The sequence below is a fragment of the Euwallacea fornicatus genome, chromosome 38 (genome assembly GCF_040115645.1).
Source record: "Euwallacea fornicatus isolate EFF26 chromosome 38, ASM4011564v1, whole genome shotgun sequence".
NCBI classification, from domain to species: domain Eukaryota; kingdom Metazoa; phylum Arthropoda; class Insecta; order Coleoptera; family Curculionidae; genus Euwallacea; species Euwallacea fornicatus.
Window position 1 is genome coordinate 21,541 of NC_089578.1, and position 13,128 is coordinate 34,668.

The window sequence follows — 13,128 nt, forward strand, 5'->3', positions numbered from 1 at the left end:
CATAAAGAAAAATAATTATTTATTTTATAAATAATTTATTGTTCAATGGATTACGATCTGAATATATTGAGTTGATTCGGTCACCACATCAGCTTAAGAACTAACTAGGAAAAAACATGCTCGTTTTGAGCCCCTCCCCGAAAATACCACCGTTAGCCAGACTAATAAATCTGTTGGTCTATGTTATGACTGTAACCAACAAATCCATGTAAGATCCGAATCTCCCTCGGCATCCCTAACATTAGCCTAAGACAATTTATGGTCTTCTAAACGTAACACTCGGTCATAGAATTATGTATATGTTTATACCATCAAGGCAATAAGCCTTTATGGGGTGATCATATAACTGAACCTTACGAATTCGGAGTAAGAAAACCGAGCGTCGTAAAATTTACGATACATTAGTATTCTAGGGTTAAGCATAATGCAAACTTAAGTCTCCGAGATTCAAAGACTGTAACGTTAAAACAATTAATGTAGCTGGAGAAAGAGTTAACGAAAAACGAGGAACTAAAGAAACAATATGTAGACTTTATGGCCGAGTGCAAAGCTTTAGGTCACATGACGCGACAGGAATCAATCGAAAATGACGACTCTATGTCCAGTGTAATGGAACTCGCGAAACAAAACTCGGGAACACTTTTATAGGTTTTATTCCACTCGTTATGACACACACAACACTGAATCGTTACAAAACTAAAGATCTTAGGCTTTAATTGGCATTTAAAATGGAGAGAGTCGAGAGTTATATCAGTTCTATCGTTATTATTAGGGAAAAAGAATAGTGTAGAATAGAGAGTAGTACAAGGTTCGGGGTATCTTAAGTACTGAAACATGGGGGTCAGTACCCATAGGCGTATTCCGGGTTTAAACAATAGGCAACATAACCCACAGATGGTAAGTTTCCAAATTCTTAACCCGTAAAGTCAAGACAATGGTAAGGAAGGATAATTTACAAGGGTGTTGCAGCTGAAATCTGATTTTGGCAAGAATGAGGATACTTTAGTCTTTTGTCTTGACGAGGAAGAGGAGTGAAAGTTTTTTATGAAGGGTAACCCTTATTGGAAGATAATGGGTTCCCGACATATGGCCATCCTGGACATACTACTAAAGCAGTGGAAATCCATAGGCGGAGCCTAAGGGTACATTACACCAGCAAGAGCTATTCTCTATCACACAGGGCACTGGTAAAAAACTCAATCACCACAAAGTGCCACGTAGTTTCATGCGAATTGCAAAATTAACACGGGGATCTTGTTAAATGACATCTTGATGATAGGTTCGATCGTACAGGACATACTGTGTATAATATTGTTACGTTTACATTTTCGAAAAACAATTTTAAGTGCAGACATTAAAATGATGTATAGAAGTTATAAAGTTGGTGTTCATTTTTTGTTCTTTGGTAAATTTTCGGAATTTATACTACCGGTCTAATAACGAGATTTTTTATTCACAAAAATAATACAAGATGTCCAGTCGCAAAGAATATCGAATCAGTTCTGGCCTTTTTTAGAGACCCGATTCGTAATCGGAAAAGTAATATAAACAATAAAGTTGATACGCCGAATATCCGATTCAGCGTCTAGGAAGATGTGGACGTTGCATAACACCTCCTTTCCCAAAAGACCGACGTAAAGTTGAAGGATGGTCCAAGCGAAGTGTTTTTCTTCTTTCTTCTTATTGTCTGAGGTTCTCGAAAACAAAGGAAAGCCATGGTGTTAAGGGTGTTCTTTCGATAAATGAAACACGACAAAGACAATTTGTTTTATGTAAAAATGGACTGTATTAACTATGCACTTATCTCAAAAGAATGTAAGAATCTTGGTCTAAGTAACGAAGAATAGGGAGAATGCTTATTGGGCGGGTACACGATATGATGCGGATCACATCCCGTCACCGACGTAGCTTTCACCCGACTAGACCACAGGAAGAGCAGAAAAAGAGGGAGCGAAAATTGCTCCGATTATCCCTTAAGTACTAACCCCGAAGAATTCCAACCAGGGGCGCACCACCACCAAGAACCATTATAAGCTATGGCTACAACGCATCCCATAACTCGTGGCCATCTGGGGAATATCTATACTAATCGCTTTTCTGGGAATATTGCGGGTCCAACAAATTGACCATCAAAGCAATAGTCCCTATAGAGAAAGCTTCTTCGACTAGTAGCACATTCCCCAACCAAAGCGTATCCTTAGCTTTGGCCTGATGGGCCATGTGGTCTGGCACCCAGATGGTATTCTCCGAATAAGTATCGCAGTACATGGGCGTAACTTAAGGGAGTAAATGACAGTATACAATAAACCTAACATTAACAACAATAAAAAATAAATAGAAAACAAAAAACCAATAACTTAGAGTCCCTAATGTAAAATTACTTAGGTAATTTTGGAATTAATTATATGCTGCTTCTTTCTCTACGGTAAAAATATATTTTATAACGTATCTTTAACACGCACAACTTCTGTGTTGGAGACCAGCAGAAGAAAAAAGAGAGCGATTTTTCAGTTTTCCAATCTTAAATACTAACATATGATTTGATAGACATAGGCGTACCCTGTCCTGGATTCACCTGCTAACGCAAAACCACACAACTAGCTAATTCTAATACCAACAATAACTTAAGATAGCAGTGTGCCAAAGAAAAATCGGCACTTATCGTTGCCTTATCGTAATCACATGGACTAGAAATCCATTGCCGACAAAGGCGTTTGTGGGCAATTTTGATGCCGCCAAATCAGGATAGCGAGTTCTGGCATACCCGATAGCATGCTACCAGAGGCGTACCAGAAAGGGTACATTTTACCCTCGCCCAGCCCATAACACTCAATTAAAAACCATCTTTACGTTAAATTTCGAACACCTAACACATGGGTTAACGGTGATTCGTTGACATTGTCTTTTTGGGTACAATTCAGGTTAAAGCGAAGTCAAATTATAATATGATATACTCTCATCGATAGTTAATTCTCTTGCATTTTCACTGTGGAAAGAAAATTCTGGTTATTCGTAAAACGGTTTTGCATTATTAAAGGGGAATTTTCGTTTTACGTTATTATCAAGTAAAATTTCCAAAGTTTTATTTTCATTATTAACAGCTAAGATTTCATAAGGTCCGCTGTTAAGTACAGCTTTAGGAGTATTAGGATTTCTCGGTCTTTTTAACAATATCTTTTGGCCAATTGTTTTCGTGAAGTAATTAACGTGCATACGTTTGTGTCCAATACGAGGAGGACCCACTATACTGAGGTTTGGCAATGGACTGGATAATGTTGAAGGACCACCCTGAGTTCGCAGTCTCAGAGACACTGTGTTGCTTTAAATAAAGGCACCAAAACCTCTTTAACAATAACAACGATTTATTGACAATAGAAAATGTTAACAACGGCTTGCTAACTACAAATATCGCGAGACACGGAAGATTACGACTTTGCCGGGATCGAGCCACTATACGGTGTTAGTGGTCCCGTGCAGTCCCGTGAACGTAACGTATCACGAAGCGAGGATGGTAAAGGTAACAAGAAAAAGAGAGAGCTGTTAGCTTCACATTGTCCTTAAGTACTACGGCTTGGGTTCAACACCCATGGACGTACCCCGAGAAGAGGGCAATTAGTGACTTATTGCCTACCTACCTCATCAAAGCGTAACAACCAGATAAAGGACGAATGGATCTCGTTATTGGAGTATCGGTATTGTGCGGGCTAGGCGGGACGTGAATTGGACCTAGCTTTTTAGGGCCTATAAAACAAAATGGTTGGGAATTCTATCGGTATACCGTCCACAGATGCGGATAATGGTCGCTGTTACGCGGGGAAATCCAACCATATGGTCAAATAGACGGAGCTGCCCATGGGCGTAACATAAGGTCTAAACTTAAACTAACTAATCTAAAAATTAATAAATAAAACGATGGTAGATTGAACAAGTACTGAACTGGCAGACACGAGTCGCAACACCAATCTCGCATTGTATGTCGGAATTTCTTGTGTTCAATTCATCGAAACGATGCTTTTGAATTGTTTTTTGAATAATTTGTTTGTTTCTAATTTTTTCTATTTTAGTTCCAATAGATTTTATTTGATGATTGAAGTCAAGGTTGCTACGATATGGAAATACGAGATCGTAAGGACTTACTGACGTAGAATTATGATTACTGAAGTTGTATGAATTCACAGCAATAAGCAGAGCATCATTTAAATTACAATTGTTATGTTCCAAATGATAACAACGCAATGAGTCAGTGAGCGTGGCATGAAACCGCTCAATTATCCCATTAGAGCGATGGTATTCTGATGAAGTGAAATGCCATCTGATGTTAAGTTTATTAGCAAAATTTTGTATCTTTTTGTTGTTATATTCACCACCGTGATCTGACACTATTTCTTTAGGAACTCCAAAAACAGAAAAATAATCTTGAAAGAACGAAAGTTTAGAATCAGGTTTTTTGTCGGGCATAATTTTTGCTTGCGCAAATTTTGTCAAGCCGTCAATTATGGTCATTATAATTTTCTTATCGAAGAAAAACAAATCTGTAGATAAACGTTCAAAAGGTTTTTCGGGAGGACTTTTAATATTTAAAGTTTGAGTGTGATTCTGTCGATCAAATTTGGATAATTGACAGGTGGGGCATAAAGAAATGAACTGAGTGATCTCTCGGTGCATATTCTTCCACTTATAAAGTTGACGAATTTTATGAGTAGTCTCCTTGATACCTTTGTGATAATTAGATGGGTCAGTACGATATTCAAAGATGATGGCTTCCCGTTCGTCTTTCTCGGGAATTGTCATGATATTTTTACAAATGATAAATTTAATGTTAGGGTATAGAAAGTTTAATATTTTATAATAATAATTTTCTTTAAAATAAGTTACAAAGTATGTGTCATTTTCGGCTAGTTGTAACTCAGTTAGGGTTTTAAAATTTTGTTCACAATGATGGGGTTTGATTTTTATTAACGTAATATTCCTGGTTTTCGAATTATTCTGCAAAGATAAAATATTCTCAAAGTCACTGTGAACGATGTTTGGAAAAGAGTCGTTAATAATTTTAAAATGATTCTCATTTTTGTCAAGATCGTCATAAATGTAAAGAATATTCTTATTATAAGTATGTATCTAAGATTTGTTCGTTGGAATATTCGAAGTTTCCTAATGGCAAATTAGATTTGTGGAGTTGGAATGCATGGAACGATTTAGGATTTAGTTGGTTAATATTTATGCGCGACAGAGCATCTGCTACTTTGTTAGTTTTTCCAGGAATATGTTTAATAGTAAAATTGTATTCGCTTAATTTCAAACGCCACCTAGTTAATTTGGAATTTAGATCTTTCAGATTTAAGAGCCATACAAGGGGTCTATGGTCAGTAACAAGTTGGAACTTCACACCGAACAAATATGGCCTATAGTGATTAACTGCCCAAATTATAGAAAGAAGTTCCTTCTCAGTGGTTGAATATTTAATTTCGGTATCGTTAAGCGTACGAGAAGCGAAAGATATCGGCCTCTCTTCATTAGTTTTATCGTCTATTTGGGATAATACAGCTAATTACATAGCTATTTACGAGTGGTAAAGTAATATGACCACCCCATAAGTCTTATTGTTTTATAGACGTAAACAGATAAATCTATAGGCGAACGTTATGTTTGGGAAATCATAATTTGGCTTGGGCTAACATTCAAGATACCGGAAGAGTCTCACATCTTACATGTACTAATTAATTGAAGTCATAAAATAAACAACAGATTTCTTAATGATTGTATTTTTTGGTATAAGGAAGGGATCGAAACATATAGTTAGTTCTTAAGTCTGGAAGAGTCGAATTGGTTAGTGTGTTCCGATCGTAACCTGTTAAATAATAAATTATTTTTTTATAAATAATTATTTTTTTTCATTACGATCGCGATCCATCCTTAAAATTGGCCCTAAAAAGCTAGGTCCAATTCACGTCCCGCCTAGCCCGCACAATACCGATACTCCAATAACGAGATCCATTCGTCCTTTATCTGGTTGTTACGCTTTGATGAGGTAGGTAGGCAATAAGTCACTAATTGCCCTCTTCTCGGGGTACGTCCATGGGTGTTGAACCCAAGCCGTAGTACTTAAGGAAAATGTGAAGCTAACAGCTCTCTTAAACATTGCACTGAGGACGATTCTAAACGCGCCTTGGTACGTCAGCAACGAGACAATCAGAAGGGACCTCAACTACACGTCGATGACGGAAGTCATTAGAAGCCATGCCACCAAGACGTTCCAAACCACGGAAGACCACACCAACGAACTGATCAGGAAGGCAACGGACTACCAACCGGAGGATGCCATCCCACACAAGAGGCCACGACACCAACTTCTGGACAATGGATGACAATAGGGAGCCAACCAACAGGACACTAATAAAAATTTTCATTTCAGGACACTAATAATAATAATTCTTTTCAGGACACTAATTAAAAATCTATTTTTACAGGATTTATTCTTTCAGGACACTAATCAAAAATTTATTTACAGGATTTATTTTACAGGACTTGTAAAAAAGGCCTTCACAACGATGTATGAACAAGGACCGAAAGCAATTCGGGACTTTGACATCATCGACTGTGAAATAAGACCAAAAAGAGCCGACAAACAAAAATGGACCACAACAACAACATAAAAGATGCTAGAAAATCCCTCGCCGGCGGGAAAATTCTAGTCAAAGATCAGGGGGGGACCTAAACCATCTCCCCTCAAAAGAGGAAAAAGGATCCCAAAGAGATGACTGAGTAAGAAGCGACGGTCCCGCTTGTCTCTCTTAAACACAGGTCAAAACAAAGCGACCCAAAACCGAGATCGAGGTTGTTCGGGCACGGGCTCGAAAACTTCTTAAAACACGGGGATTTTTTAGTGGGTGAAAACCCCACACAGGCTGGTGCACGGGCACCAGTATCGTCTTACCGACAAGATTTTTTTGCCCCAGGGTCGCGCCCCTAAAAAAAAAAACAGCTCTCTTTTTCTTGTTACCTTTACCATCCTCGCTTCGTGATACGTTACGTTCACGGGACTGCACGGGACCACTAACACCGTATAGTGGCTCGATCCCGGCAAAGTCGTAATCTTCCGTGTCTCGCGATATTTGTAGTTAGCAAGCCGTTGTTAACATTTTCTATTGTCAATAAATCGTTGTTATTGTTAAAGAGGTTTTGGTGCCTTTATTTAAAGCAACACAGTGTCTCTGAGACTGCGAACTCAGGGTGGTCCTTCAACATTATCCAGTCCATTGCCAAACCTCAGTATAGCGGGTCCTTCTCGTATTGGACACAAACGTATGCACGTTAATTACTTCACGAAAACAATAATGTAGCTGCATTTTGAATTTTGTTTCATAATTTTTCAGGTGTATTTATTGTATTTTGGTGAACGGAAGATTTCATGTAACTGTAATGTACCCACTCATATCGAATGGAAACAACCAGACATAATTACAGAACAATTAGGACGTCACTATGTTAGTACAACAAATTCATAATTAACGAGGCCAAAGGTCTAAATCCATTTCACTGTAATTAAATAGGTTAAAGGTCTAAATCTACCCTTAACGATATCTAGAGATACGAAATAGTATATAAGAACACAAACGCAAGAGTTCAAAAAAGAATTCGAGAAAAGCAGTTAAGAAACGAAAACCGACTTTGTTCGTGCTAACAGAAATTTACAACCTGTGTTCGTAATCTTGTACCTTTGAGTTTGTTAAATAAAGGTGTTTTACTGAATTCGCGTTTAGTTTCCACCCTGTCACACTACATAACCCCATACACAAAAGTCCATAGGATTGAAGTCGGGACTCCGTGGGGGCCAGGGTATTTCAAATCCACGTCCTATACAACGATTGGCAAAACGTGTACTTAAGAAATCCCTTACTGGACGGGAAAAATGTGCGGGTGCGCCATCTTGCATAAAAAACATTACTTGCCTTAAATTCAGAGGCACATCATCAAGAAGGTTCCCTAGTTCATTTTGGAGGAACTCTAAGTACAGAGGACCATTCAGTTTGGGTGGTAATACATAGGGTCCTACGAAATAGTTGTCAATAATCCTGCACCAAACATTTATTTTAAATTCGTGCTGAAAGTGGCGTTCAGTAGTTAGGTGAGGGTTTTCTGTGTCCCATGCATGTTTGTTACGGTGGTTAATTACACCTCGACGGGTAAAAGTTGCCTCATCCGTAAAGAGGACCTTATTTTAAAACAGTGGATCTTCATTCTGGTGTAATGGAACTCGCATAACAAAACTCGGGAACACTTTTATAGGTTTTATTCCACTCGTTATGACATACACAACACTGAATCGTTACAAAACTAAAGATCTTAGGCTTTAATTGGCATTTAAAATGGAGAGAGTCAAGAGTTACGGACGCAGGATTTTCAAGAATTCGGGAGCGTCGAGTTATATCAGTCCTATCGTTATTATTAGGGAAAAAGAATAGTATAGAATAAATGTTACAAGTTTCGGGGTATCTTAAGTACTAAAACATGGGGGTCAGTACCCATAGGCGTACTCCGGGTTTAAACAATAGGCAACATAACCCACAGATGGTAACTTTCCAAATTCTTAACCCGTAAAGTCAAGACAATGGTAAGGAAGGATAATTTACAAGGGTGTTGCAGCTGAAATCTGATTTTGGCAAGAATGAGGATACTTTAGTCTTTTGTCTTGACGAGGAAGAGGAGTGAAAGTGTTATATACCTCCTTATCCTCAAATCTGTCATCCCACACGACACGAACCTTTCCCAATAATATGGGGTTATCATAAAAATAATTTAGAACAATTGGACTTTCACCAGACTGCCCTTTCGACTATACGAACAATTAACTGCGACCAAAGTCTCAAGTCCCCGGGTGTTTGCCCTTAATAATATAATTTAGATAAGTTGTTCTACACACATATAAGTAAGTTTTCAGCCCCAAAAACGGATATATTATAATTTTCTTCAGACAGAGTACATAAGTGTGAGACGCTCTTCAAAATAGTTCAGAGCAAAAGCATAGAACCTTAGTATTAAAAATAAAGAGTTGTTAGTGAGTTAACAAAGTCGTCTTAATCCTGACAAATCAACGTCGTGGTGTCGATCACGTATAAAATATCGGCTGGTGTCACAACAAAAGTTTTTTATGAAGGGTAACCCTTATTGGAAGATAATGGGTTCCCGACATATGGCCATCCTGGACATACTACTAAAGCAGTGGAAATCCATAGGCGTAGCCTAAGGGTACATTACACTGGCACATCCGAAAGAAGTTACAAAATTGCAATCTCGCTTGAAGATCGACTTCACATAAATTTTGCACCGGCGTAAAATGGTACGGGTACAGTTTCTCTTCATGAAAAATTCGCACTACTGATTTTTGACTTACTCCTGCACGTGCTGCCAAGGCCCTTCGCCTTGTACTTATTTCTGGGTTATCAACAACGTCTTCTAGAATTTCTTCTTCTTGCTCTGGTGTAATCATTCTCGGGCGTCCAACGGTTTTTTTTCTATGTTGAAATGAGCCGATCTCACCCAATCGATCGTAAATTCTTTTAACCGTTTTAAAATTTGGTTGTTGGCGATTTGGGTACATTTCGAAATAACGTTGACAAGCTTGACGCCCGTTATAATTTTCTTGAGCGTATACACACGCCATATCTCTCATTTCAACATTAGAATAATTATTATGTCTCGTCATTTTAATTAAATTGTAAATTGTTTTGTAATTGTTTTAATATAATCTTTGTGCTTTTTTAACAATACAAAAAAATTATGTTGTTACATGTCAACAAGTAGAAAAAATGGGAATTTAAGTTATTTAATTGAATTTCTCGAAAACCGTTGCTCCTACCGACACCAATAAGGTATAACTTTTTTAATTAGAAACGGTAGGGGAACAAATTTTATGAGGACAAAATGACATACGCCGTGGCACAAAAAAGTTTAAATGGTTTAAGTGACTCCTAATTGTCGATTGTGGCACCCTCTAGAAGATACACCGAAATCGTCGATAAATTTGAATTGATCATCTCCAAAAACCCCTATATAAGAAATTTCGTGAAATTAGCCCGAACTGTTCCAGAGATATTAAAGAAATTTTAATTTCATTTTTCAACTCTGGCACCCTGTATCTCAGTTATTATCATCTTTTGGTATAACATAAATTTAGCTATATTGCATTGTTTTTATGTCATAAATCCATCGTTGCTCTGTGTCCCATTACTTAAGACTCACCCTGTATATTCGGATCCCGAACGAGATATTCTAAAGTATAGCATTAAGGTTAAGTTCTATGCGACTCGCGTAATAGAGGACAACTTTGTCGACTATTTCTCAGATCTTTGATTCTCTTGGATTGGTCGGGCCAACATTGATTAGAGGCAAACTAATTATTCAATTACTATGTAAATTGCAATTCGATTGGGACCACGAGGCTCCCAATGAATTTAAGCAACTCTGGGAGGACTTCGCGACTCAGCTAGAATGTCTAAATGAGTGCAAGATAGACAGACACGTGATATTAGGTAACGCGATTGGGATAACATCATTTGGCTTCAGCGACAGCTCATAAAAGGCCTACGGGGCTTGTATCTATGTAGGATTGGTAGACGGCTTTAACAATCACAATCTTTGACTTCTAAATGGGAAATCACGAGTAGCTCCAGTTAAAAAGCTGACATTACCTCAACTCGAACAACTAGCTGCTCACTTGTTAGGCAAGCTAATGGATACTGTTGGAGAAACTCCAACATAAAGATCGCTCTCACGCAATGCTTTAACATCTGGACAATAAATAACAATAGCTGGAAAACAAAACCCAAAACTCGACATACCATTAAGTGCCAAACCATGGATACCGCGCTAATCACCTTTCATCTGGTTTATTTCCACCCTGATATATGAAGTGCAAATCGTAAAATAGATAAAGAGCCGCAGTAAATTAGGATGGAATGTCGCAACAAACTCGCAAAGTGGATAAGAAACAGAGGGTGTTAGTGATAAAGCAATGATGTGAAAACATCAAGATGGTGATTTTCCCACGAAATTGTGGGAACAACCAGACTTGGAGACCGGCATTTTTCGGGAAGGAGAATCACTCCTCTTGGAGCAAAGAACAGAACCGTTTCTCACCTCGTCGCGTTAACAGCAACTTCTCTCCTCCCTCAATTTCATAAGTTAGACCACAGAGCTTTACGAACTTCTCACGCTCTCGTCGCAATAGAAATCTATATACGGGCATTATTGTTAATAGTTTAATCACCACTGAATCCTGTATTTTAATTAGTTTGTGATTAAATTTAGTGTGATTCGTGTAACAAAGTTTCTATACCCCCTTGAACCTTTGGAACTCCATTATTTTATGACTGTAGCCCGTTTGGTCCTTCGACTCAATTACGAAACCACGCTAGCGTATTTGGATTCCTCTGTGGGTGCCTAGTAAGGCAGTCACTACTGTTAGGCAGGAACTCAGGATGCCCCTGATCGAAACATTTGGTCCTTCGAGCCGGATATCTCAGAAATCCAAAGGTTCAAACCTCAAGTGCTCCACCGAGCTTGTGCTGTTAACGCATTGAATATCCCTCATTAGTCAAACACAAATCATCTTAACGCCGTCCAAGTATTTGTGCTAGTGCAGTGCTCAGTGTATTAGTGCATTACAGGACAGTGCCCCTTAAGGAAAGCTGTGTGCAATGTAGAAGAAGACGTGGCCGTCGTGACCCGACGTGACGTCTCAGGGACATCAGTATAAGTAGAACCCACCTGTTAAGCTTAATTCATTTAGCAACTCTTAGTATATTCTATTTATATTTCACGACGATGTCTTACACAACACTAATAAGGCAGCATACAACTGCTAAGGCATCAATAACCCGGATTCTCAATTGAATGGAAGTCAAACAGTCAAACGCTGATTGCCTGAGTAGACCGCTCATGCCTAACCCTTTTTCAAATGACTTTTCCAATTTTCCAACAACTTCTATTAAACACTTAACGAGTGAGCCTAACTCCTATCAAAATTTTAAGTTCAAACTGCAAAACGCACCAATTATTAATGATAATATAATTGAAGACAACACTAACATTTCGACCTCCAAGGACAACATCTGCATCTTTTTATCAAGGGAAGGAAGGGGCAGACCTGCATTGTGGCCTGCAAGATCGCCTGATTTCAACCTTCTAGATTTCTTTTTTTGAGAATATTTGAAAACATCGGTCTATGATCCTACTATAAATAGCCTCGAAGAGCTGTAGCTACGGATTAATCAAAAATACTAACAAATCTGAGCCAACGAGGGGGTTTTAGAAAGGGTCCGAATATCCTTCAGACAAAGCTGTCAGGCCTGCTTGAAAATAGAAGGAGGGCACTTTGAACACCTTATGTAATTGTATTTTTTTTTGCTGTTTGTAGATAATAAATAAGTAATAGGGAATTAGAAATAAGTCTTTCAAAAAAGAATTTTGCGGACCCATGTTTACTAAGACTTTTTGCTTAATTTGGTCTATACTTTTATCTCTTTAAATATTTTACAATCTTTTTTTAACACCTTGTAGACCAATATGTAAAAATCCAAAATATGTACAGTGGTGAACATAAGTATGGAAACATTTATAATTTCTATTTCATATCTCATAATGTAAACATTTTTTTATCATATGGTCACTATGCCAATAGCGCATGTCATAACACACATTATTAACACTAAAACGCGTTTATGCAATTTATTGGTAAGTTGTTTTTTTAATTGACCAAATGTGGTTCGAACAAAAGTATGGAAACATTTTCGTAATAACATAAAAAAATATTAAGTTCTTTACGTTATATTTAATATTTTGTAGGGTAGTCTCTTGCGTCAATCACTGCTTGACATCTTCTGCCCATTGAGTCGACGAGCCTTGCGCAAAAGTTAGGTGGGATTAGTCCTCATTCTTCTTCCAATGCATTTCACAAATCGGCCCTGTTCTTAATATTCCTTTTCCTAATTTGTTTATCCAAATAGTTTCAAAGGTTCTCTATTGGGTTCAAATCAGGTGATTGTGAAGGCCAACTCATCATGCGGATTTTTTGTTCGGAAAACCAATTCTTCACCAAACGAGATGTGTGCTTTGGATCGTTGTCTTGTT

The 13,128-nt window shown here is 37.9% G+C and overlaps 1 protein-coding gene across 1 annotated transcript; it reads right to left on the minus strand.

Moving 5' to 3' along the window:
- Positions 1–7,771: 7,771 nt before the first annotated feature.
- LOC136349488 (uncharacterized) lies at positions 7,772–9,703 on the minus strand. Its single transcript, XM_066301069.1, has 3 exons — positions 9,213–9,703; positions 8,818–8,833; positions 7,772–8,212 (listed from the first exon to the last, which is right to left on the minus strand). The coding sequence occupies exons 1-3, from the start codon at positions 9,701–9,703 to the stop codon at positions 7,772–7,774; spliced, it is 948 nt and encodes a 315-aa protein (XP_066157166.1).
- Between the last annotated feature and the right edge of the window lie 3,425 nt (positions 9,704–13,128).

Bases quoted from the DNA above. Each gene is read 5' to 3' on its own strand.
- LOC136349488 (XM_066301069.1), bottom strand. From the start codon at position 9,703: ATGACGAGACATAATAATTATTCTAATGTTGAAATGAGAGATATGGCG.